This window comes from Littorina saxatilis, linkage group LG7 (assembly GCF_037325665.1).
Source record: "Littorina saxatilis isolate snail1 linkage group LG7, US_GU_Lsax_2.0, whole genome shotgun sequence".
NCBI lineage: Eukaryota > Metazoa > Mollusca > Gastropoda > Littorinimorpha > Littorinidae > Littorina > Littorina saxatilis.
In genome coordinates this window covers 55,451,616-55,478,134 of record NC_090251.1, presented here as the reverse complement: position 1 = coordinate 55,478,134, position 26,519 = coordinate 55,451,616, and the positions used below count along the sequence as shown (strand labels likewise).

Sequence of the window (26,519 nt, the reverse complement as noted above, 5' to 3'; positions counted from 1 at the left end):
TTATCCCTGAAAAATTCAAGCGTTGACTGAAGCTCTCAAGGTCATACACGCCGTATAGGTGGGGTTTCGGGTAGCGTTTGCTGTACAGAATTCTGTACATGATTGTATCCCTATTTTTCAACCTCGTAGCCCAGGAAAGTCATAAATAGACCACAGCTTTAATCTCCAGAGCTGTGTACCAGGGAAAACCATGTTATAAAGTAGACTTTTTATTAAATTTAACTTGAGACATTTAAGCTGTACAAATTAATTTCATTCACAAATACTAGTTTCATAAATATCCTTGGCCTGCAGAGATAGAATAACAAATTCTTGCACATTTTGTTTGTCTTAGTGTTCAGTAAATATACAAAGGTTTTAAAGTAAAGCACCTTCATAACATGGAAACCGGAAGTTGTGACATGAATTTGAATACTGCTAACACTACCAAGAAAATAATATATATATATTCTATGTTGTTTTGTTGCAAGTCTGCATCATTAACAACCTGGAGTATTACTGGAAAAAAAATTATTACTAAAGAAAATATGTATACTCTCGATACTCTCCATGCACATGATTTTTGTGCAGACGAGAATTTTTGCAATTCAATAAAAGGGCGACCACTTAGTAAAGTCTTGGTTCAATTATGTTCTTTTTATGGGTTAGTTGTTTGCAACAATGTAACCGACAAACTTCAAACTGAATTTTGGTGCTTTCCTCTAACATCTATATATATATACGACTAGAGTCTGTGTGTCTGTGTATCTGTCTGTGTATCTGTGCGCGATGCACGGCCAAAGTTCTCGATGGATCTGCTTCAAATTTGGTGGGCATATTCAGGTAGACCCGGGACACGACACAACCTGGTCGATATTTCAACACGTGCTCTCAGCGCGCAGCGCGGAACCGATTTTGGTTCCACCTCAGCTATTTTGGTTCCACCTCAGCTTACCCGGGCCCCCATACCGACACACCATAGCCGCTACACCACATCACAACGCCAAAGTTCTCGGTGGATCTTTTTCAAATTTGGACACCGTATTCAGCTACACCCCGGACACAATATCATCGATGAGATATTTCAACACGTGCTCTCAGCGCGCAGCGCTGAACTCATTTTCGTTTTTGGGTTCATTTCACCATTATAAGTAACTCTTCCTTATCTTCTCCAGTGTTTGGCGTTTATCTCCCTTCCTTCGTGTGGCTTTCCCGTTCAGTTGTAAGTTACTACACTGCGCTGTCCACTGCGCTGAGCGTCTTCGGATATTCCCGGCGTTCTGTTACTGTTACCTATTTTTAGAAGGTCAACGCAGTGTACAGAACGTAAATTGGACCCGTAAATTATCCTCACTGTAAAAGTGCAAAGGTCGAATCAATTTATAGCCACGCGAAAAATACACTGTAGTGTCATCTATCTCTCTATAGATACGGCTTCTCTGTGTTTGTGTGTGTGTGTGTGTAAGTGTGTGTGTCTCTATGTAATCAACACCTGTGCATTCTTCAGTTCTGTTTGTGATGTGGTCTGGCGGCTTTTGTGTAATTTTATGTACTGGCCTTCCTTTGAGAAGCCATAACTTGCTCAGTCCTGTTTGAGTGGAGTTCGCCTCCAAAGGTGATTAACACGGTTACATTCGTCGACAAGGATGGGACTCGATATGGTCAGGAATGGCATTATGGCCACTGAATCATTTTCGTGCTGTTCCCATTCCACGAATCTGGGAGGGACCTAAGCTTGGCGGGTCCATAGTTCGGACGGCTCTAAGTACTTCTTCCCGGCGAAGCCGGCTACCCGGCGAAGCGGGTATTCATTCTAGTATATTATATATTTGAAAAACATCAATGTTTACCTGTGTCAAGTTTCTTTTTTGGGAGAGTATACATTCAAGTTGCCATTTAATACATGTTTTAAGGACTGAAAATACATGTCACAAAATGGGAAACGGCCCAGGAGAATAACTTGTATGTAAAGCAGCAAATGATAAACACATGGTTTTACCCCTGAAAGCTCCAAAGATTTGGGAAAATGAATCTCGTTTGCCTTCACATATCAAACTGAACGTCAAGCAGCTCAAAAAAAGTCTCAAGAAAAGTTACGCTTTCAAAATAGCATTTCATTCTGTGTCGCAAAGCATGCTTAACATTTCTACGCTTCTACAAATGAACACAAGCATGCAATAATTCCCTCTCTTTTGAGTCCTGGTACTTGTATGCTTATTAAGAAAGCGGGATGATGTTTCCTTTATTTCAGAATTTCTTTTTTGTCTTGTTTCAGATGGAAAGTGCGGAGAAACCACCATCTCAGATTTCGTGTTTTTCATGTCTGGGAGCCGGTCCACAGTACCAGGAGGGTACCAGAGTCCTCTGACCGTGGTGTTTGTGGACACACCCGAAAAGCCACTCCCCAGAGTGTCAACTTGTGCCCTCAGAATGCAGGTGTCTGCCCGACAGGTCAAGAACTGAGGCAGAAGCTGTCCCAGGCTGTTCTTGAAGGGGGTGGATTTTATTTATTGTAAAAACTTTCCTTCAATGGTGCGTTTAGTTTCTGCTTGGTAGCCGTAGCTGTTGGTGTTTCTATCTGTACACACCCTGGGGGGGGGGGGGGGGGTGGGGGTGTTAACGTTGAACTTTGAAATCTTAAAATTATTAAGACAAGGTGTGTGTGGTTTTTTTCTCTCCGTAAAATAAGCTTTATTTTAGGTGCCTGTACCGTACATCATTTCTTACTTGCTATTAAATGCAAGAGAGAGACTTTCGAAGATTTGATGTTTGTGTTTCGCATTATTTTTGCTTGGTAGCCGTAGGTGTTGGTGTTTCTTTCTGTACACACCCTGCGAAAAAATGTTTGTTCTGCAATTTTGAAGAGAATTCACAAATGTATTCAAACTGAATTATTTGAGGTCATGCTGCAAAGGAAAAAAAAAACATGACCCTGATTTAACCGGTTTCCTATACTCCTTTACATACCTTGTTTTTGTTTTGATTGTTTTCTTTGCTTTTTGCAGGGGGGGGGGGGGGGGGTGTTTAACGTTGAACTTTGAAATCTTAAAATTATTAAGACAAGGTGTGTGTGGGTTTTTTCTCTCAGTAAAATAAGCTTTATTTTGGGTGCCTGTACCGTACATCATTTCTTACTTGCTATTAAATGCAAGAGAGAGACTTTCGAAGATTTGATGTTTGTGTTTTGCATTATTTAAATTGCCGTTGTGTTTCAAGAGTGTGTTCTGTTCTTATTTGTTTTTTTGCACCACTGTTTGTCATTATGTTGCCTGCTTTTCGTGTTCCGTGTAACGCTGTCCATGGAAAACATGTAAAGCATTGTATTTCTCTCGACTATTGATCAAGTAAACTAAGCACTTCACATCATATCAGGTATCAGTTACCTAATGTACAGAATAAATGGTTCAACCCCCCTACTACACGAATAACACGTTGCCAGCAAAATATCAAAAGCACTCGGACTAGCGTTACAGTGTCCCATACAAAACTTGGCAATATACACCATAAACCGGATACAAACAAATCAATTGCTCGCTAACAACTTTGTTATACTGTCTCATAATGGTATACAAATTAATAAACTCAAAAGCGTTTGTAACAGTTATGATAATGTGATATTCGTGCCCTGTGTAACGATAGTCTGTTTTTATGTTTTACCAAATTAACCAAAACTGGCGTTGTCTACTGCTTTTCCTTTTATAGTTTTACACTCCTCTGTAGTGAAGGTCACTGCTCACACAAGGGCGGGGATGTAGCTCAGTCCTGTTGGCCGCTGTCAGCGCGAGTTCGTCCCCACGTTCGGCGAGAGATTTATTATTGCTCACAGTCAACTTTGTGTGCAGACTCTCCTCGGTGTCCGAACACCCCCGTGTGTACACGCAAGCACAAGACCAAGTGCGCACGAAAAAGATCCTGTAATCCATGTCAGAGTTCGGTGGGTTATAGAAACACGAAAATACCCAGCATGCTTCCTCCGAAAGCGGCGTATGGCTGCCTAAATGGCGGGGTAAAAACGGTCATACACGTAAAAGCCGTGGGAGTTTCAGCCCATGAACGAACAAACGGCTCACACAATTTCAGCTTTCTTGTCTCTGTAACCAGTATTAAATAGTGACTGTTTTGCTAACTGTTCAGCTGTCACCTGCCAAGTAGAACCGATGTATTCTTTATGATGTGATAAAATTAAAGTATTCATTCCACTTTGTGATGGATGAACTCGCAACTGCCAAGTATTACCAGTCTTATGATGGGATAAAAATTAAGTATTCATTCCATTTTGTGATAGGTTAACTCTCAACTGCCAAGTAATACCAGTCTAATGATGTGATAAAAATATTCATTCCATTGTGTGATGGGTTAACTCTCACCTGCCAAGTATTACCAGTGTGTCTTGTGATGTGATAAACATAAAGTATGCATTCCATTTTGTGATGATTTTCCTTATTTAAAGTGGATTTTCTGCATGACACTTGTTTGATTAAAATTAATTGTATTTGTGGCAGACAACTTGAGTTATGTTTTGTGTTTTTGTAAAAACAACTTGTTTTTTTTTAATATGACTGGAAATGAGACTAGCAGCCATGAATCCATAACTACATTTTGCTGTCCATCATAGACATCTCACTCGCACATGTTCATTGCCTCACCATACAGGAATCAAAATCCATACAAACAATTTGTATTATCCAATATTCAAACTTGTCATACACATTTATTCATACACAAGAATTATGTGTCATACACATTCAAGCAATCAAGATCCAATAAATGTATATAATTGATGTTCTTAAAAAGACTACACACACACCTAAATATATAGGTGATCTTTGAAATGGGACATTTACATGCAAAATTCAGAATGCAAACAGAGCTTTGGCTTGCAAATTTAATAGTCATTAACCAGCACATAATATGAATAATTTTTGAAATTGTTGTGATACTGATTCAATTTTTCACATAAAATCAGAATTTCATTTATTTTAGTTTCCTGATACAAATGATTCGTCTAGCTTACCTTGAATAAACATACCAATACGTCAAAAAGTAGGACATCTGAGCTCAAAGATTAATAGTTTGGTTTGAAAAATCTCTAAATACACATAATTACAAAAACAAAACAAAATTCCGTGATAGAACATGTACTGATCTTGCAACTAAAGTAAAAAGGGGACTCGGGTGTGCTGTTAAAATTGTTGGCACATTTTAGTATCTAAAACTCACCTTTGATTTTAGGGGGTGCCTATTCTTTCTTTATTTGGTGTTTAACATTGTTTTCAACCACGAAGGTTATATCGCGACGGGGGAAGGGGGGAGATGGGATAGAGCCACTTGTCAATTGTTTCTTGTTCACAAAAGCACTTAATCAAAAATTTGCTCCAGGGGCTTGCAACGTAGTACAATATATTACCTTACTGGGAGAATGCAAGTTTCCAGTACAAAGGACATAACATTTCTTACATACTGCTTGAGTAAAATCTTTACAAAAATTGACTATATTCTGTACAAGAAACACTTAACAAGGGTAAAAGGAGAAACAGAATCAGTTAGTCGCCTCTTACGACATGCTGGGGAGCATCGGGTAAATTCTTCCCCCAAACCCGCGGGGGGTACCTATGCGACTGACCACAATGTTTACTTTCATCAGGCACAAAGTTCTTCAGCAGAAGAATGATTAATATTCTAGCAACAAACATGCAATAAATTCATACATGATTATTGATGTTCAAAAAATGCTCTACACTACTTCACCAAACTAAATGGAGAACTGAAAATGTTTAAAACACTTTCTTTCTTTATTTGGTGTTTTCAACCACGAAGGTTATATCGCCACGTGGAAGGGGGGGGGGGGGGGGGGGGGGAGATGGGATAGAGCCACTTGTTAATTGTTTCTTGTTCACAAAAGCACTAATCAAAAAATTGCTCCAGGGGAAAACACTAACCATAAACAATAAACACCACTATGAGGTTTGATAGGTAACTTAAAGGGACCTTGACCTTCAATGAACGTTGCAAAAAGCTTATGTTCTGATGAATATGGGTGAATGAGGCACCATTGAATATAAAAAGAAAAATAACTGATTTGACTCTAGTTAAACTATGGCGCTCATGGCATCATACCAAAGTTTGAACGAGTATCCCTTTCACTGTTCTGTACAGCTGTGAAAACACAGTGAGACATAATAATAATGAACATAAATTAATCACCCCTTCTCGCCAGAGCTCACGGCAATACACAATAGCAAAACAAATCAGAGCATTCACACACCGACACACACAAAGTCGTTAAAGGTTTATTGGCTGCGGCAATAATAGCCGCAAGAATAATCCTTTAGTTCGTTCAAAGTACCCAAGCATGTCCTGTATACAAAAGTAAGGCGATTGAGATTTTATTTTGTTTTTTTTTACACAAGCCAGAGAACACCAGTGCTTGTGAGAGCAAAATGTTTGCCCGTAGGGAAGTGAACCTTCCTTATCTTTCGCACCAGAGAGCTGTTCAAAAGGGGTATTGTGCAAGTTGGCTATTAAACCATTGTAATTCGGAAAATGTCTTTAACCTTCGCCGGCACTCGTGGGTCCGTGCGGACCCAGAAGGGTGTTTGATTGCAAATATCTTTTAAACGAGTTGGAATTTTTTAATGAGCTTTTAGAAATGCCTCAGACACCTAACAAGCTATCATCTCCTAAAAGCTCATTAAATTTCAGTGATAATTAATTAATTAATTAATTAATGGTCAAATTTAGACTACACACGGAAGCATTTGTGGGGACGTGCGGACCCATACTTCTCAAAGAAGGAAAAGCGTGTATACCCTTCCGAGGCACTCGTGGGTCCGTGCGGACCCAGAAGGGTGTTTGATTGCAAATGAGACAGTGACAAAAGGTCAGGTGTCATGTCTACTGTCCCGAATGACACACGATTGCTGACATTTCACCATTGCCAAAAGAATAAACAAATAAGAAATAGGTAGAAAATGAATGTGAAAACTGACTTTGATTGTTGATCAGTATTTTCTATACCACTAACAAATAATCTACTTACACATAGCTGTTTGGCAAATGTATGTTGCATGGGACACACTGACATGAAAGTGGAAGATGTTTTTCCCTCTAGAGAAACTACATATCAAGTTACACTTTTTGTGCTCTTCCATTCCAGTTGGCAATCAATTGTTAACGCATGTTATTAGAAAAAATAGAACGAAAACAGATTAGATAGAATGAAAAATGTACTGGTGATGTCATTTGGGACATACTGACATGAAAACGTCACCTTTTGTCATTGTCTCAAATATCTCTTAAACGAGTTGGAATTTTTTAATGAGCTTTTAGAAATGCCTCAGACACCTACAAAGCTTTCATCTCCTAAAAGCTCATTAAATTTCAGTGATAATTAATTAATTAATTAATTAATTAATGGTCAAATTTAGACTACACACGGAAGCATTCGTGGGGACGTGCGGACCCATACTTCTCAAAGAAGGAAAAGCGTGTATACCCTTCCGAGGCACTCGTGGGTCCATGCGGACCCATACTTCTCAAAGAAGGACAATTGTGCAAACCCTTCCGTGGCACTCGTGGGGCCATGCAGACCCATAATATTTTACCAAATACCGTGTGCAGTCTAAATTTGACCATTAATTAATTAATTAATTATCACTGAAATTTAATGAGCTTTTAGGAGATGATAGCTTTTTAGGTGTCTGAGGCATTTCTAAAAGCTCATTAAAAAATTCCAACTCGTTTAAGAGATATTTGCATCAAACACCCTTCTGTGTCCGCACGGACCCACGAGTGCCACGGAAGGATATGCATATTTTTCTTTCTTTGAGAAGCATGGGTCTGCACGGCCCCACGTAAGGATATGCACATTTTTCCTTCTTTGAGAAGCATGGGTCTGCACGGCCCCACGAATGCGTCCGTGTGTAGTCGATAACGAGTGCCGGCGAAGGTTAATGGCTGAATAACAATGAGTTCCTTTATTATACGTTGGATTGGGCAAGCCATATATATATATATATATATATAAATATATCTAGCATCAATAAACCTAAAAATACACTAAGGTCTTTTTCAAAAACAATAGTCTGTTTTAAAAACTTTCAGCAATTTTCAACCTTATAAATCTATACTATAGATACATCAAAAGAAATTTGGTCAGACATGGGATTCAGAAAAAGTGATAATTAAGGGGAAAAAAAGTGGGGGTCTGGGGGCCGCAGAAGGCCCCCAGTAGGGTCCAGGGGCAACGCCCCTGGTCGGGGTCTGGGGGCTTCACCCCCAGAAGCTGAAGGTTTTTAGTATTTTAGACACACAAAAATGGCCCTGAAATGCATATTTCAGCTTAATCATAGCCCCCCCCCTCCCTTTCTCTTCCTTCCCATGTTTCTCAAATTAATTTTACGCTAAGACTCAAAATAAGGAGGAGAAAGAGAGAGAGAGAGAGAGAGAGAGAGAGAGAGAGGCGGGGATGGGGGGGGGGGGGGGGGGGTGGCGTGTGACGGTGTGGTTTCAATGTTCTTACCTTGTCGGTGCCAAACGACTCCAGTGACTGATTACACGACTGGGTTTTCAGGATAGTCAGGTGCTTGTTGCTTTTCAAGTGGCTTTTGAGGGCAGTCTTTCCATTGGAACCGTAGTTGATAACATTAACATCGTTGCACAAAGTGCACTAAGCTTTTCCCGGCAAGTTGATTTTAGCAAAAGCATCGCCAACTTTCAGTTTCACGTCTTGTGTCTTCTGGCCTTTCTCGTATTTCCAGCTCAATGATACAACTTCATCGAGCCAGTCGAATCTCCAGAGATTTTTCTTGTACTTCTGCTGGTCAATTTCCCGGGATAGAACGGTTTCGTCTCGCTTTAGCTTCCTCATCATTTTGGCAAGTGGCTCGAAGCGATGTAAAAATGGCGCCGAATCATTCTCATACGGTATGCTTTAGCTTATACTGAATCCCCGATAGCTACGTTGAAACGGTGACTGTAGGAGACAAAGACACAGAGCGTGTTCCCATACGGATCGACCAGCAACAGTCTGACCGTTTTAGGAACCAACCGTTCAAGAATAGTATGGAATGGAGCGTCGCGATCAGCGGACCGGCCGAAAAACTTGGGTCTTTACCTACATATATCCCAACATTTTCTCAGCGGATTTGCACGAATCTCAAGAATGATCCCTGGAGCCTAAAAATTTACGGAATTCCGTAATTTTACGGAAGAATCCCATGTCTGTTTGGTGCAATTAAACAGGTAACCTAATGGCAAATCATTGTGTAAAACTTTCTTTACAACTTTCTTTCACAAAGTGTACATATTTTTTTTTTTTTTTTAGCAATATTGTTTTCGTGGTGCAGTACCTGTGTTTAAAAATAATAAAATACACAGCGGACATAATTTCGCTTTATTTGAATGACTTTCCACTTTACAAAGATTGGTTTAGAATTAGAGCGCAGATTTAAACCAATTTGAAAAAAACAGTTGCTTATACCTTCTACCATGCTTGGTACTTTGAACAAACTTTATGATTGTTTTTGAGGCTTTCATTGTTGCAGCCCAATGCTGCTCAGTGCAAATTAACTTTTTTGAAGGCGAAGTGTCTGCACCCAGACACATCCTTACTCTGAGGTCTCAAAGCAAACCCGCAAATTGAGGCACACCTCCCAACGCCATGCAAGATATTGCAGATTTATTGCACGATTACGTGGCTGGAGCGGATAGGGCAAGTAGCCTAATAAGTTTACAATTTAAAACGAATGCTTCTTTCATTGACAAAAGCAGTAATCATGTGTCAAAACACTGGATCGGCTTTGGAATGCGCTTGTAAATAAAAGTAGACAATGAATTTTTCTTGTGATTCCACTGACCAATCTGCTTGTAGTCTGGACAATCAAGCGTACAAAATATGGCAAAATCGTATGGGTTCACAGGTCTGCTATACACTTCAGGTTTGGGGTGTCCACAAGCTAACTTTTTTTTTACTCGAGCATGTTGGCAACGAACTGGAGAACAACATCTGACCATGTTGATTGGTGGGTGGCCCACTCCGAGGGTCAATGCGCTCCGTTAGTTGCACGAGCTGTTCCTCAGAGAGGGGGCAAGCCGTGGCAGGCACATCCTAACGACTGTCTGGCAAAGGATGGTCCTCGATTATCGATTGAAGGCTTCTCCCTTTCCAGAAGTCCTGTACTGCTGTGGATGTGCTGGCTCGTCTCTCCAGCATCCCCCTGAAGAAGAGCTGCAGGGGAGTTCTGTTGCGCTCTGTCCTCAGGGGTTGGTGGTTCTTCTGTTCCACAATCCACTGTAGGGACCGGTTCGGCAGAAAAACATAGTGGAGGGCCCACAAGTGAATGGGATTGTCCATGTTCAGTATCCCCAGACCACCTTCTGCCTGTGGTGTTCTCATTGCAGTAAACAGGTCATGGTAAGGGTTCACCACATCTTTCCAGACGTCGAGCCAGAGACGCTCGATCCTTTGGTTATGGTCACTGCGGCCTTGCATCGCACTGCCTCTCCCTTCTCCCCTGTGTTCATTCATGAGGGCGACGACATCCAGATTCTCGCCACCATGGTCCATGCGGAGTCCAAAGCGTTGGGTTCCACCCAAAAACAGATCCCGAACGGTCTCTGACCTGTTGTTTCGGTGGCATGGAGGAAGGTAGTGGCCCGGCTAAAGCCATCGATTGCCCCATGAATCACCATTTTCCACCTGCAATATAACAAACAGAGATCCGTTTCCATATGTGATTTCACCACACAAATTCTGATTAAAGAGTTATTGGGAAATAAGTACAGGTAACATGCTCAGTAAATATTAAAAAGTAATGGTCAAAGTGCTTTTTCATGACCGAGAATCAAGACCATTATTTTTAATATATATCATTGAGAAAAGGTGTGTAACCCATTTAATCCCCCTTTCTTCAATTTTGCAAAGAAATAAATCAAGAAAAGCAATTGCTTTATATGACTTTTCTTCGTCATGTCCATAAGCCTTAAGGGTCTTGTAGGTCTTAAAAGGAGGATTCCACTAACTGCTGGGACTCTAAAATTTGATAAAAATAAGCAAAATTTTGGTAATGTCAGCTGGTTAATAACACATACAATTCAGTGAAATTTAATAAAAATAACTGAGAAAACCGCAATGTAAAGCTTTTACAAACTTGACCCCACTGTGACCCCAAAATGTGACAGGGATCAACCAAACTAGGGTCACGTAGGTAGATGATCAAATCCTTCAAGTGTTCAAAGTTTCAAAGCTCAAGCTTCAAAAACACCTGAGATAACATCAATGTTAAGATATTTTGATTCGAACATGACCCCCTGTGACCCCAAAACTTGACGAAGGTCAATCTTCTTCTTCTTCAGCGTTCGACGATGGCTGTGTCTAGATTCTTTGGCCCGTGATGTTGACGAAGTGGGCTGTGACGAAGGTCAATCAACCTTATGTCGTCTTCTTCTTCTTATGCACTCGTGGTTTGCACGAGTGGAATTTTACGTGTATGACCGTTTTTACCCCACCATTTAGGCAGCCATACGCCGTTTTCAGGGGAAGCATGCAGGGTATTTTCTTGTTTCTATAACCCACCGAACTCTGACATGGATTACAGGATCTTTTTCGTGCGCACTTGGTCTTGTGCTTGTGTGTACACACGGGGGTGTTCGGACACCGAGGAGAGTCTGCACACAAAGTTGACTCCGAGAAATAAATCTCCCGCCGAACGTGGGGACGAACTCACGCTGACAGCAGGCAACTGGATACAAATCTAGCGCGCTACCGACTGAGCTACATCCCCGCCCACAATCTTATGTCAAGTTGGTAGATTATCAAAACCTAGAAGTGTGCGTACTATTAAAGCTCTAGCTAAAAACACATCTGAGATAACATCAACGTTAAGTTTTTATTAAACGAACATGACCCCGCTGTGACCCCAAAATTTGATGAGGGTCAACGAAACTGGGGTCACTTCGTGAAATCATCAAACCCTAAAAGTGTGCAAAGTTTCAGAGGTCTAGCTGTATAAACTTCTGAGATAACAGCTCAACGTTACATTTTTTGTCCTTGGACAGACAGACAGCCTGCCCACAGCACACATAATTATTTTGATCAAGTATTATTCACTCAGCCAGTCTACCTGCACAAGCATGTGATTAATCCATGGTTGAAGAGTTCTGTGAAAATTGCGCAATTCTGCAAACTCTTTATAGCAGTTAATTTAATTTCGAATAAAATAAAGTACATAGTTGTTCTGCTAAGACGATAAGGCAAATATTTTTGCGTTCTTTTCATGTTTAAGTATCTCGGGAAAAAAAGTTCTATTTATGAAGTGAAATATAATTGACCTACAGATTACTGTCTTTTTGAGTCACTTGAGAAAAAGTGACTCTATGTAATCGGTCAGTGTTAGTCTGTCCGGCCGGCCGTCCGTCCGTAGACACCACCTTAACGTTGGACTTTTCTCGGAAACTATCAAAGCGATCGGGCTCATATTTTGTTTAGTCGTGACCTCCAATGACCTCTACACTTTAACGATGGTTTCGTTGACCGTTGACCTTTTTCAAGGTCACAGGTCAGCGTCAAAGGAAAAATTAGACATTTTATATCTTTGACAAAGTTCATCGGATGTGATTGAAACTTTGTAGGATTATTCTTTACATCAAAGTATTTACATCTGTAGCCTTTTACGAACGTTATCAGAAAAACAAGGGAGATAACTAGCCTTTTCTGTTCGGCAACACACAACTTAACGTTGGGCTTTTCTCGGAAACTATAAAAGTGACCGGGCTCAAATTTTATGTGAACGTGACTCATTGTGTTGTGAATAGCAATTTCTTCCTGTCCATCTGATGCCTCATATAATATTCAGAACTGCGAAAGTGACTCGATCGAGCGTTTGCTCTTCTTGTTATTTGTACAAATGCAAAATGGGAACAACTCTATTTTCTACACAAAATATGAGAGTTACTTGCCTTGAGACCTTGTGTCTGGTACAACGTAGATTTTGATTTAGAAAACAACCAAACTTATGGATCTTATATTGGATTCTGTGTGTTGAAACCTGAAATGAATAGTGTAAATGCAGTATGTATGAGCTCTTTCCTCTTTCGAATATTTGAGCATTCAGAACTTTTCAGTCACCAAGCAGTGACCACACAGTGTGGTTTCTCAACCTATGAGCTATCGAGGATTCAGACTGGTTGCTGGGTGGTTATTTGTTAGGACTAGGTAGCTTGGTATTCACCGAAAAGTATTCCCCCCTCTGCTTATTTCTCTGTTAACTTGAAGGGGTGTTTATTGTTTAAAAAAACACCAAGCAACCAAATTTAAATAACCACCCAGTAGAAATGGTAAGGTATAACCAGAATATGTTTTGTATTCCGTGGGGAAATCATCAATGGACCAGTCTTTCATTACATATCCAGAAAATGACAAAATAAAAAGAAAAGAAAAGCAAATACTTGCACACGACTCACCTTCGTTACCCACCTACCCCTTAGAAGACGCCCTTCCTTTTACGATCCCAAACAAGACATTTTCAAGACCCTGTTTCATAGCTGCCAACCCCTGTGAAGCCCAAAGAGTAGCATTTTGGAACTTTCACCCAATGTCAGAGTTGCAATTGGTGTTTATAAGCGTAGCACTCGCATAATCTTAAATTTGAATCGCAAGCCCGCATTTAAAATGCCATCAAAAACGTTTGTAAGATTCTGAGAGCTCTACGACATTACAACCGTCTAAACATAGTTCAATGTCACACGCTTTCCTTCTTTGCCACTACTAAAGCAAACGTATGCAAGATTGTATGTTACACGCTTTAGGAGCATGGCAAGAACGGATTCAAACTCAAAATCGTCACTCCAAAAAAACATAAAATGCACACACGACTTTTATTTCTCCTGCTGTTATCGTTTCTTCTCTTTACAGATTCTTCAACGCTCAGAATACTGAAAACGGCACCCTAGACGACAGTACTGTTTCCATACGCGAATTTAACTTCCCTTGGAAAGTGGTTCGCTCAGGAGGCCTGTTTGTCTGACACTATAAGGACAGAGTTCTGAACATAGATGACAAAGATTCCGGAATGAACAAACATTTTGCGGATGCAGACACAGAAAGACGTCATGAAGAATGCGATGCTTCAAAAGATACAGACTGACGTCATTCCCATATAACGAGACGTCATTCACAGTTGTTCGGTCACTTCCGTCAAAAAGTAGATTTAGACAATCAACGTAATCTCGTGTGGAAGAAAACGTCTGTCACACAACCAAGTCGGAATAGCAGGTATTATTACCTATACACGCAAAGTCTGTCGAATTCTTCGGCAAAAATCGTTGAAAATGATTTGCCCGCATCGGCGTGGAACTTGCACCATAATCTTCACCACCCTTACGTTTCCCCGTTTTTATCCTGTCTCCCTCCAGTTTCCACTTCTAACACCGTCACTGTGCACAGCTTACAACTTAACAAGTGCATTGCATATTCTAATCAAATTCACAATTGGCGCATAGAGTCACCGGAAATGCGAATGCTTGCAATAAAATTCACGATTTGCTAAGCAAGTCACGTGGACAATATCGAGTCATAACGGAGTGGTTCCCAGCCATCGGTACTCGACTAGTTATGCAATGTTCATTGTTGATTGTCAAGCAATAAGTGAACATTTTGCACGCTTGTCATTTTTTTTTTTTTTTTAGCGTAGCAGCTCAGGGCTTAGAGTAGCAGCGTAGCAATTCCTGCAAAATCGGAGCATGCTGCGCCAAAATCGTAGCAATTGGCAGGTATGCTGTTCTCTAAGATATTCTGCTCATAACCTCTGTAAGTTTACCCCCATTATAAGACCTTATTATCTCAGGGTTATGTAGGTCTTAAAAGAAAGATTCCAGCGTCATAAAATAATGTTTAAGAGAATTCCTTATGCCACCTGTATCAATCCACTCAAATTCCATGTTCAAACTGGCACAACCCCCAACATCCTCCCCACCACCGGACACACTCAACATTCACCAAATTTTGAAAAAGGATTTTTTTGTGCCCAGTGTATGTATTTGTAGCTGTACTCACGATATCAACTTGTGGTATCCGTCTAGATGCCAGAGAGCGTTTGGTCCTGATACTTGGTACAGACGACGTCTCGTGGGCCTCAACGCCAAAGCTCTGACAGCTACTCCACCAGGATCAACCCGCTGGATGGCTCCCCGTACTCTGTGCCTTTGTGGAGCGTGTAAGAATACAACTTATTACACTAACGTGACATACCACTCATGTCATAACAATACCATTCACTCTACATTGCATGTGTAAAGAGGTCTTGTCTGACAAGGACCTGATTTTTCACTGCCTCCAATACCGAAACAAGCGTCCTTCTTTGAACACTCGGAAGAATTTTAAGAACGTAAACACCACACCAGTGACATTTCCTTGCTTTGACATAAAAGATTACACGAGGCATTCGGAGATATCCAGGTTCAATTTTTAAGCTTCTTCAATCTGGGCGCTTCGACAAAGGGACATTTACAGCAATGAACATGCAACAGTATGTACAGGGTCCCCACTGGTTTTTAGAAACAAAATTCCATGACTTTTCCATGAGCCTCAATAACATTTTCCATGACTAGATCCACAGGTCGCCATTTCCGAACACGCAAACTTTTTACATCTTGTCACTGCCAGTTTTGACACTGGCTTGCTTTGCACTGAATTTGAGTCAGTTTCTACGCAGTGTCTCTTTGACAAGCAAGTCAAGCATTTGCTACGCAGTCAGATTATCGGTAATGTTTGCTGGTCCTGTCATTTCACTAAACTGGACCAGCCACTGTTTGTATCCATCTGCACTTTCGTAAATTCCGTTTCATAACCGTCACTAACACTGTGACTTGACGAACTGTCATTTTTTTCACCGCGATACACAGTTCATTGCGAAGATCTTCCTTGGTAATTCGTTCCAATTCCGCATACTTTTTGTTGTCAAGAAACAACTCGAAAGAAAGCTGGCGTGCTAAAGGTTAATTTTTTTTCTTTCTTATTTATGTTAAATTCCATGACTTGAATTGAAATTCCATGACTTGAATTGAAATTCCATGACTTTCCAGGCCTGGAAAATTAAAAATCAAATTCCATGACTTTCCATGACCTGTACGAACCCTGTATGTAGGATAAACAGAATACTACATGGCTTCCTGTTTGATACCAGTTTTACACTAGTGTTTTGAAATATTGTTCGCAGTTTAATATTTAAAAGCACAACTTGTGTAAAACTGGTATTTCATAGGAAACCATATAGTATTCTCTATGTGGACAACAATGTCACAGGCTTACCCACTAAAGTTCTTTAGGAGCTTCTGACATATTTGCCTTAAAAACAACATGCAAAATAACTTGTGGAATCCAAAAGCACCATGCCGCATTAGTGGCCCAATTAGAGCTGCAGACTATTACGCTTTCGATGTAGCATGCTACTTGTAAAACAGAAAATGCTACTTCGTTATACAGACACTCTACAATGTTCATTTGTTCCTGCTGCTGTTTTCTTGTCTGAACACAGTTATTGCAACATTTGTGTCTTGACATATAAACATGTAGGTGCAGTGGATTATAAGATGATGCAATACTTAAAGATAAACACCATTTGCTACACTATAAATTCAAGATTGCTACACATGAAGCTTCATAGGGGCTGACAGCTCTGCATCATACACCTGCACATAAATCTTACTGACTGAGTTGATGAGTATTTACACATTGCACACCTCCCACATTGAAGTAAACAATTGAATATCTTCAGTTAATCGAAGTACACTTAAAGATGAAGTTCTCTCCATAGGAATACTGTGCATCACCCTTGCATGTAAGTGAACTCAAAGTACTATGTGAACAGAACAGAACCAATTCTGGTCTGTTTGCAACCGCATGAACGCAGGAAAGAGATCATTGTCAGATTGAATTACAATTAACATTGACACGCTTCCATTTGAAACTTTTCAGTTGTCATTGTGGATTGACGCCCCGGGCCCCAGATCCTGCGTTTAACTTTATCCTCGACGAACAAAACAACAGGCACCAATTGGGTGGCCGCCTCACCTGTGATTGTGTTGACCAGGTTGGCAACCGAGCCAGACAGGGTAGAATTGCTGGTACCGGTTGTCATCGATCCCGATGTTGAGGCGATGGCCTCACGATCACCCGAAACAGCTTCTTGCAGACGTTGGTTGTCTTTCTGGAGCGAGACAATGGCCACTTGCCGCTCCCCCAGCCTGCGTAGTTCTGCCAATACCGCGGCCAAAGCAGTGGCGCTTTCTTCCCCTCCTGCTGTGGCTGACTCAAACCCACCGGGTTGTCGCTGCGAGGCTGTCTGGTTGCTGGCCCTCGGCCGACCTGCAGCGGCTCGGGTCACTTCGGCTACCCGCCTTGACGCTGCCCTCCTGGGAGGCATATTCCTGTGCATAAAAAACAGGATATGTGAACACAGCCTTATTTGTCAGATTACTGAGAATTACACATAAGCCTTGAACTTGTCTGCTGCTCCTTGCAGGAGTTAACAACTCCTTCACTGTTCAGCCTGTAAAAGGTGTTTAATATCCCATACTTCTGAAGTTGTCACCAGATTTTGGGAGTCTGAAATACAAACCAAAGAAATTGATTAAAATCTGGCCCAAAGTACTTCAAACCAATTGTGTTTTCTGTGTCAAACTCAAATCCTGGCACCCAGTACCCCCACCAAACGAGTTTGGAATCTCTGAGGCTCAATACATTTATGACAAACAGAACACCAACAGGAAATTACATCATGGTTCTCTGAACTGTCACACACCAACATAATACCTGGCTAACAAATCCACATACTAACTAATGTTGGAATCTCTGAGGCCCTATAGCTTAATTTGACAAAAAGAACAACAGCGAACCATGTTTTCTGATTCTCTGAAAAATCAGCCCCACCATGAAATATTACCTAGCCCACTGTCAGTCAGTCCGCAGATCATCAAGTGGATTATCGACTTCCTGGTGGGTCGATCTCAGTACGTGGCAGTAGACGGGGTCATCTCAGACAGCCTCGAGATCAGTACAGGGAGTCCACAAGGCTGCTGTTTGTCTCCGACAATCTTCACCCTGTACACCAACGACTGTAGAGCCACCAATGGCAAACTTTCGAAGTTTGCTGATGACTCAGCTCTGGTAGGCCTGATACAGAATGATGATGACACAGTGTACAAACAGGAGGTGGACAAACTAGTAGAGTGGTGTGACCAGAACAGCCTAGACCTCAATGTGGGCAAAACAAAAGAGATGATCACAGACTTTAGGAGAGGGGAAAAGGAAACAGAGCCACTAGTGATAGGGGGGAAAGAGGTAGAACAAGTACAAGAGTACAAATACTTGGGCTGCATCATCAGTTCAGATCTCTCGTGGTCAAAACACATAGCCAAGGTAGTTAGCAAGTGCAATTCAAGATTGTACTTTCTGAGGAAACTCAAGCAGTTCAAGGTCTGCCCTGAAATACTGGCAATGTTCTACAGAGCCAGCATTGAAAGTGTTTTGACCTTCAACCTCATGGTATGGTACTATGGGGCTACTGTAGAGGACAAGAGCCATCTGGCAAGAGTGATCAGACAGGCAGAAAAGGTGGTTGGGGTTCAGTTCCCAAGCTTGGATGAACTGGTGCATAAGAGAACAGCCACAAAAGCACGAAAGGTCGTTGAAGATGAATCGCACCCCCTGCATGATCAGTTTGCACTCATGCCATCTACATCTAGGCGTAGATACAGAGCTGCAAAGTGTAGAACCTCTCGCATGCGGAAGTCGTTTATTCCATCCGCCATCTCAGTTCTCAATGATACCACTTAGTGCATGCATGTACAATGGAGTTTTCCTCAGAGCTAGCTAGGAATGCATTGTACACTAATGTTGTCATGTTATTGTTGTGTTTTTTTATCTTAATCTTAATGTTTTAAAATTATCTCCACAACTTATAAAGTATACTTTTACACTAGAATTATGTTTAAACAAATCAAGTATGTATGTTTAATATTATTCTTATGAAGTTTTTTTACAACTATTTAGAATAGAACAGTCTGTTTTGAATGTCAATCACTGGGAGCAGTCAGAAGAGTAAGAATTCTGTTTTGTTCTCACTATCATTTTGCTTATGAAGATCATGATGTTGTTCCTTTGCTTAGTCAGTCCTAGAAATAATGTCCTAGACCTGTCTTACCTTGCTGTTATCAGTATTTTTGCCCTCTTTCATTACGATGCTATGGTATTTCTGTGGGTCTCCACATGTGTTTGTTTATAAGGCGGAAGTGACCTCCCCTTGTACACAATAGGCCCTCAGATGAAACCTACGGACAGACTAGAATAGAACATGCACATAACACAGAAGGTCTGCACAGCACACTCACACACAGCAATACAGCACACCGTCTTGTACCTCCTTCTGCCCTGCCGAAGTCGGGGTATCCTTTTTAATCCACCGAACATTAATATCCACAGCCATGTGTGTCTCCTGCCTCCGAACACACACGCCACAGAGCTCGACTCGATGTGCGCAGTTTCGTATAAAAATTATTTTCCAAATTTCCCCACTGTGTTTTATAAAATAATCATATTATGAAAGCACATACATTCTTATCTTAGTTATTATGTATTCATTGTTAGCAAACATCGGCATTATTCATGTTTTACTTTAAACGCAATCATTGTTATTTATAGATCACAGGCACTTGATGTAAGTAGGTCACACACGTGTAAATGTTGTGCCCAGTCCTTGTTTTTGTTTCTGTTATTATTTTAGTTAGCAGGTCTAGTTGAGCACGTATTAAGTATCATGTACCCACTACTAGTCATTGTGCATTTTAGTTAATGGACTGATGATGTCATTTGTATGGAGTCGACGCACGTGCGAGGATATGTATGTGTGGGAGGGGGGGGGGGGGGGGCGGGAGATGGAAGCTTGCTGTATGTTATGTAATGTATATATTGTGTGTGATACGTGGAAATGTGATACTATTTATTTGCATGTATGATACAGGTACAAATGTGATAATTGTAGGCTTATACTAGTGATTACTGTGTGTGATACATGAAATGTGATATGAATGCTGTTTTTATATGTTATACTCTTACTTTCTCCCAAGCGCAAGACAAATTCTTCTATGAAAATTGAAGCCAATAAAATTTGAGTTGAGTTGAGTTGAGTTGAGTTGAGTACATGTACTTTAACCAAAATAGTGTTTGTAATCTGTGAGGCACCAGCCAACACAAGTGACAACAGTACCTCCACAGGAAAAACATTTCCCGATTCTCTAAGTCAAACAACACATGAAATATTACCTAGCCCACAACCAAAATAAATTTGGAATCTCCTAGGCAAAATAACAGGTGATTGACAAAACAGTACTTCCACAGGAACCAATATTTCCTGATTCACTGAAATGACAAACACCCGAGGTAATTGACATACAGTACCTCCACAGGAACAAATATTCTGATTCTCTGAATTGACAAACGCTCACATGAAAAGGCATCGTAACACCAACATGTTCATCAGAATCTCACCTGAAAATTATTTCCAAGTACTCTGGAAAAACACTGATCCATACTATCCACCAACACAGAAACATACTGTTGAAACATGTCACGATATCTTGATTTGACAGAACACTCAACAATCGTGTTGATCGAAGAACCATTCCACCTTGAACTGGTTTTTAGACAAGGGACATCATCCACAACGAGCCTGTCATAAACTCGAGTTACTTCCCATCTACCGATCTGGTTGACCCCATTTAGAGCCGTCGATTTATAATGCCACCCACCCGCACCAAACAAAAAAGAAAATGTAAACAATTTGAAGATTCCCTGTTCCTATACCCGTGCTTTGTAAGCTGATCAGTCAAAACGCACAATGCAACCTGACCCGGCTACAACATTATTTAATCACACAAAAACCGACTGTGTTTATCGCCTGACGAAGGGACTTGTACAACCTGGCCTGTCCTGACGTTGCTTGATCTTCTTGATCTTGATATGTTACGCCAACAGGTCCCAAGCTTGGGAATATACGTTTGCTAGATGCACACCATCACCCAGGAAATGACACTGCAAATTCAGGTAACGTAAACTGTTTTCCAGCGGAAAACATAAAATCATGGTCCCAAAATACAACTCTAGGGGAGTCCACAGTGCCCTGCCGAAGCAACGCATTGACCTCCATAGCTGCGGCGTTGTATGATGGATCGAAACACACACACAGACAGACAGACAGACACACACACACCACGACCCTCGTCTCGATTCCCCCCTCTACGTTAAAATATTTAGTCAAAACTTGACTAAATATAAAAACGGTATTACTTAACTTTAAAATCAGAATCTGTGACTGTGAAACATTGGTCCATTTCTCAGTTGTTTTTCAACAGTTTAAAATTCCTTTTTGAAGCTTTACTATTCTAATATTCAGCACAGAAGAGTTACCTGAAGTACTGTCCCCTGTCCTTTCAGACGAGCTTGTATCATTAAGGACCCAGTAAGCTTGTTGGAAGCAGTAATTGGTTCCACCAACGCATCCAACTCTTGATCAGATATCCTGGAATACACCATGCGTTGTACTTGTAGCATTCCATTTTCCCTGAAAATTGCCAAACACTTTTATTACTTGCGTTGTATCGATAAACGAAGCACAAGTAAGAAACAATAATAAAAGCAAAGAAAATAGCAACACGATATGCAAACATCTAACAAAGCCGAGCAAGCAGAATGACAGGTCTAATGAAAAACAAAGAGGTACCGATTCGGAAACAAGATCGCGATTCTTTCCTTCGCTGCACGACGCAAATCTTCTGTGACCTTTGACCAAACGTAGCTTCCACATTCGATCACCGTGCTCAGCTTAATATTTACAACAGAAAGCCGAGGGGGTGGAATACCGAGATGAACCTACAGAAATGTGCATCCTCAAACCTGACATATTCATCCCAACATTTAATGAACTCCAAAACACAGAAAGTTGCTTTCACACGTACGCCATCTTTGATTGCCACTGCCAGTGGTTATGAAACCGGGACCCGGTACCCGTGTTTCAAAGATCACGCATTGTTTCTTCCATTAAGTCATAAATGAACAAGCAAACAAAACGTTGCTTACCTTCTTAAAACTTCTTCTGGCTCATTACCAGACTGCAACAAATTGACGCAATGGCGGGTCTGATCCAGTGGCGTCGCTATTTTGGAAGTGCATGGCGCAAACCGGAAGTAGTATCTCCACGAGATTGTCGCTTTGCATGTCGTACATTTTCCGATTCAAGTTCTAATTTATTTCAGCTGCATTTATTAAATGCAGCTGCATTTAAAAATAAATACAGCTGTATTTAAAAATAATTACACCTGTATCTAAAAATAATTACAGGTGTATTTATTTTTAAATACAGCTGTATTTACTATTAAATACAGGTGTAATTATTTTTAAATACAGCTGTATTTATTTTTAAATGCAGCTGTATTTAAAAATAATTACACCTGTATTTAATAATAAATACAGCTGTATATATTTTTAAATACAGGTGTAATTATTTTTAAATACAGCTGTATTTATGATTAAATACAGCTGTATTTAACATTAAATACAGCTGTATTTATTTTAAATTACAGCTGTAATAGTTATGAGCCAAACGGCTTTCCATAATTATACACAGGGCACGGCCCGCTGCCACCAAATTGCGGCCCACAAAGGGCGGGCAACAAAGCAGAAATATGAAATCTCTCACTTTAAAAACTTCAGACGATGGTGCGTAGCACGGTGTGGCAGAAGTATTGTGTTGGGCCACCAATGGGGCGGAAAACACCAAGTCAGATCGGTGAGTTTCGGGTTTCGCGACATGCAAAGGTGCAAGTCAAGACGACCAAGAGAGCTTGGAGACCTTCCAATAATAGCAAGATCTAGATGTGGCACCTTTCAGCACGTGTACGGGAACGTGTACGGGTAACGTCACCAAATCTAGTTTTTACGTCACGCGTTTGCCAAGATCTGCAGTTTTGGTTGGAGCAAAACAACGTATGATTTGGAACATCTGAGAAAAAGAGTGAGTCACGGGTGACGCAATATCTACACGTACACGTACAGGTCTTTGCTACACGTTCGATCATCTAGAACACTGTAATGAGGCTAATAAATGAACTAGAAATAGAGAAGCGCCGCTTGGTAAAGTCCACAGGGGGAATGCATGCACACAATACTCCCAATAACTACCTTTGTAGTCCTTACAGTATACGTTGTGCATGGTTTGTGTCGTGAAGAATGGAAGGTAAAGGAATCGTGTATAAATGCACTCTCCGTCTGGCAGCTAGCTACAGGTAATCAGACTAAGCGGTGTTCTTTCAAACACATAACAAATAACACTGAAGACAGTCCATACTAAAACAATTGTCAGTAAGTACTGGTGTCACATGACTGATATGAAACAGTTGATTGGCTAATGGCAATGCGCTTAAACTGTTGGGGCACTCTTCGTTCAATAATTCATTTTCTCGATTTGCTCCATAAACCTCTTAGCGCACTTCTACTATAACAAGGCTCGGTCTCCCGGAGACGGATGTTCGGCTTTACAAAAAAATAGGCAACGTCTTAACCCCTCGGCCACCATGGTGGGAGACTGAGGGCGAGCGTGAGAGGCCAGTTAGTATTCATGGCCGCTGCCTACAGGATGTGGGAGGCTGAAATGCAATTCTTGTAGCGGGCAGTGGAGTGGAAGAAACAGGTAATGCCACCCAGCCACTGCAATGCTTTTGGCCACGACTTCTGGCCCGCTAAAAGACTGCTGCACACCAGGTTCTAAAAGAAGACAGAATGGGAAAGGGTGGACAAAAAAAAGAGACATTTTCCGTGGGATTCTGCCGTCTACTGCTAATGCTCTGTAAGTCACACTTAATGGTTTTCGCTTAATATGAAGTGGGTTGGGGTGTTGTTGGTGGTGGTTCTGGAAAGAGGTTGGGGGTGCCTCACAATTTTCCGAGTCAAAAGAATGCTGGACAACAAATTCTTGGAAAACAGGAAACCGAATTGCTTTTCTCGGAAAGGCCGACTCGGTAGTGAGCGGCATCACATTATGTAAATAATCAGTTGTCTTTGCATATCTAACAGAAACTAGCAAACTACCTAAAGTTGATATTTTCAAAATTATTTCGCCAGAACGGAACGCTGTCAAGTCAAGGGGGAAAGATGTCTGTTTTGAAACAATTGGTCCAGCATTCCATTTCATTTTTCATGACTTTTGAACTGAATGGATTACCGAACTGCGAAGCGATAAATACGTCACACAAGGCTGATGTTACAAAGCAAAACAGACTTTTAGTTAGGATCTTTACCTGGAAAATAGCAATCTAAATGTAATAACTCAAACTTCGACTTTCACGCCACATATATCAAGTTCCACCACAATAATGTCGGCGTACATACAACTACCGTGACGGACATGGTTCAACTTCACGTGATGATTCGCAGACGGTGTCCATGATCCACCCCCGTGTCAACACCGTGGCAAGTACATTGCTCTTTCTACGATAAGGGCAGGTGGCTAATGACACATCAACACGCACACAACTGGGTAGCACGACTCTTGTTGCGGCTAGCTTTCCGCTAGGAGGACACAACACCAATTTCTCATATTATATGAAATAACAAAGTAATGACAATGAAAATGAAACGAAAATGAAACCTTTCTTTACGACCTGTACTGAATAAAAAGCCGAGAACAGCCCAGAAAATCCTGTCTATCTGCTGACATAAAGAAGACAACCAAGATCTACAATTTGTCGTGACGACCCATTTTTGTCTGATAATGAGATGATAAACAGGTATTCTACAATACTCTATGAGTAAAAATCAAAATCTGGCAATTTCATTGGTTTAGAAACATGAGAAAATGATGATTGCCCATGTTTTGTGAAGCATGGTGATTTTCACATGTTTTGTGGAGTGTATGAATATCATTTTCGTGTATGAACACAATGGTATCAATAATGGCTGTCTACCCTCGAACTTTATCATATTCATTATGCTGGTGACCCAAGGAGGTTTCGTCACTCCATAATCACAAGAGTTAGCAACTGTCAAAATGGAATCTGAAGGCAACTTCGAGTTGAGTCTCTCATCACTGAGTGACTCAGAATGGGAGAATGATGAAGACATCAAGCAATTTATAGCAGAAGAAGGAAGAAAACAAAACGAACATGCCACACTCCATGAAGCTGACAAAGGAGCCAGCGCACAAGTGCCAGTGGGCCACGCAGAGACAGAACACCAGAATGAGAATGAAGACGACAAATAGATACGTCATAATGGTCTCGATAAACAAACAGACATGCGCAAACACTTTTTTTTTTTTTACTTGCTTCACTGAAACAGAAACAAAACAAATACCTGTAGCCGAGACCGGAAGAGTATTGTAGTGAATGAAAAGGCAAATCGACGTCACGTCCTGTTCGTTTGGCGACATGAATATTTTTGGAACGTGATCATGACCAACAAAGTTTAGAAATGAAAAACAAATACTTCAGTTCCTATTCTTAACAATAGTGTCAGTTCTCGCTGTGTAACATATTCAGGATAGCCTCAATGTCAATGAATCAGCTGCGCAGTGTGGAAAAAAGGTACGTGAGGTAAATAGTCGACGAAAGCAATGACATTTTTATGGAAAGGAACGTTTTTCCCAGTGTGTCATTCAGCAAGATCGAGTTCCACTGTTGGTGAGTAAAGTAGAATGGAAATAGCCACCGCCATTTGACATGTTTCGGTTGTAAGTAAACATTTTTCTCATGTTTTGTGATTGGAATGAAAACCTCATCGCTTCGCGATTCGGTTTCCATTCAATCACAAAACATGAGAAAAATGTTTACTTACAACCTCAACATGTCAAATGGCGGTGGCTATTACCTAATTCCCTGAGTTTCAGGTTATCCAAATTACGCCACAGAGGGAAATAATCCACCAGACGGCTGCCATACAAAGGACGGATATATAAAACAAAACTCCACCTCTCCCTCCAACCCACCCCACTCCCCAGACAACTTTCAAATGGAGTGTGGAGGGGGGGGGCAGTACTTAGCAGACGGGAGGTTTGGGAATTAGTTACAAACGAAATAAACAGCTCATTTCATTCTTTGCTAATTAAATCCGTTTTGCAGGTTTTTTTCAGAATGAGAACACCGAAACGACAGCGACGCATGTAACACGACCAGACATCACAGCAGCACCCAATACCACGCACAAACCCCTTCTTCTCCTTTTCACGTTTCCTAGTTGTAAACTCCATACTTCACCATGAAAAAAAAAATCGAACCGCAACGACATTAATTTCAAACCAAGAAAAAGAAACAGCCTTCAAACACTCACAAACAAACCAAAACCACGACATCGACGAAGACAAGCAGAGAAGAAAAATACTACCCCCACCCACCCCCCACCCCAAAAAACTAGCTCTTAGCCAGTAATAGATTAGGCGCACAACAGCCGCCAGCTATTTAAACGTCCATATTTACAGGCCTTTTCAGGCCGAGGCTTG

The 26,519-nt window shown here is 41.0% G+C and overlaps 2 protein-coding genes across 6 annotated transcripts in view; both read right to left on the bottom strand.

Moving 5' to 3' along the window:
• LOC138971848 (tRNA (guanine-N(7)-)-methyltransferase non-catalytic subunit wdr4-like) overlaps positions 1-26,519 on the bottom strand; it is a 204,013-nt gene that overhangs the window by 98,906 nt on the left and 78,588 nt on the right. The window lies entirely within an intron of this gene.
• LOC138971849 (uncharacterized) lies at positions 8,450-22,098 on the bottom strand. Of its 3 annotated transcripts, XR_011457398.1 has the most exons (4): positions 17,919-18,058; positions 17,048-17,403; positions 15,032-15,178; positions 8,450-10,678 (listed from the first exon to the last, which is right to left on the bottom strand). XR_011457398.1 is itself a non-coding variant. In XM_070344683.1 (3 exons), the coding sequence occupies exons 2-3, from the start codon at positions 17,397-17,399 to the stop codon at positions 15,132-15,134; spliced, it is 399 nt and encodes a 132-aa protein (XP_070200784.1). In that variant the 5' UTR covers positions 17,400-17,403; positions 21,440-22,098; the 3' UTR covers positions 12,811-15,131. The 3 variants fall into 3 exon arrangements, 2 of the variants coding, with proteins under 2 accessions (XP_070200784.1, XP_070200783.1); XM_070344683.1 differs by lacking the exons at positions 8,450-10,678; positions 17,919-18,058 and adding an exon at positions 21,440-22,098 and having other exon boundaries at positions 12,811-15,178; XM_070344682.1 differs by lacking the exon at positions 8,450-10,678 and having other exon boundaries at positions 14,124-15,178.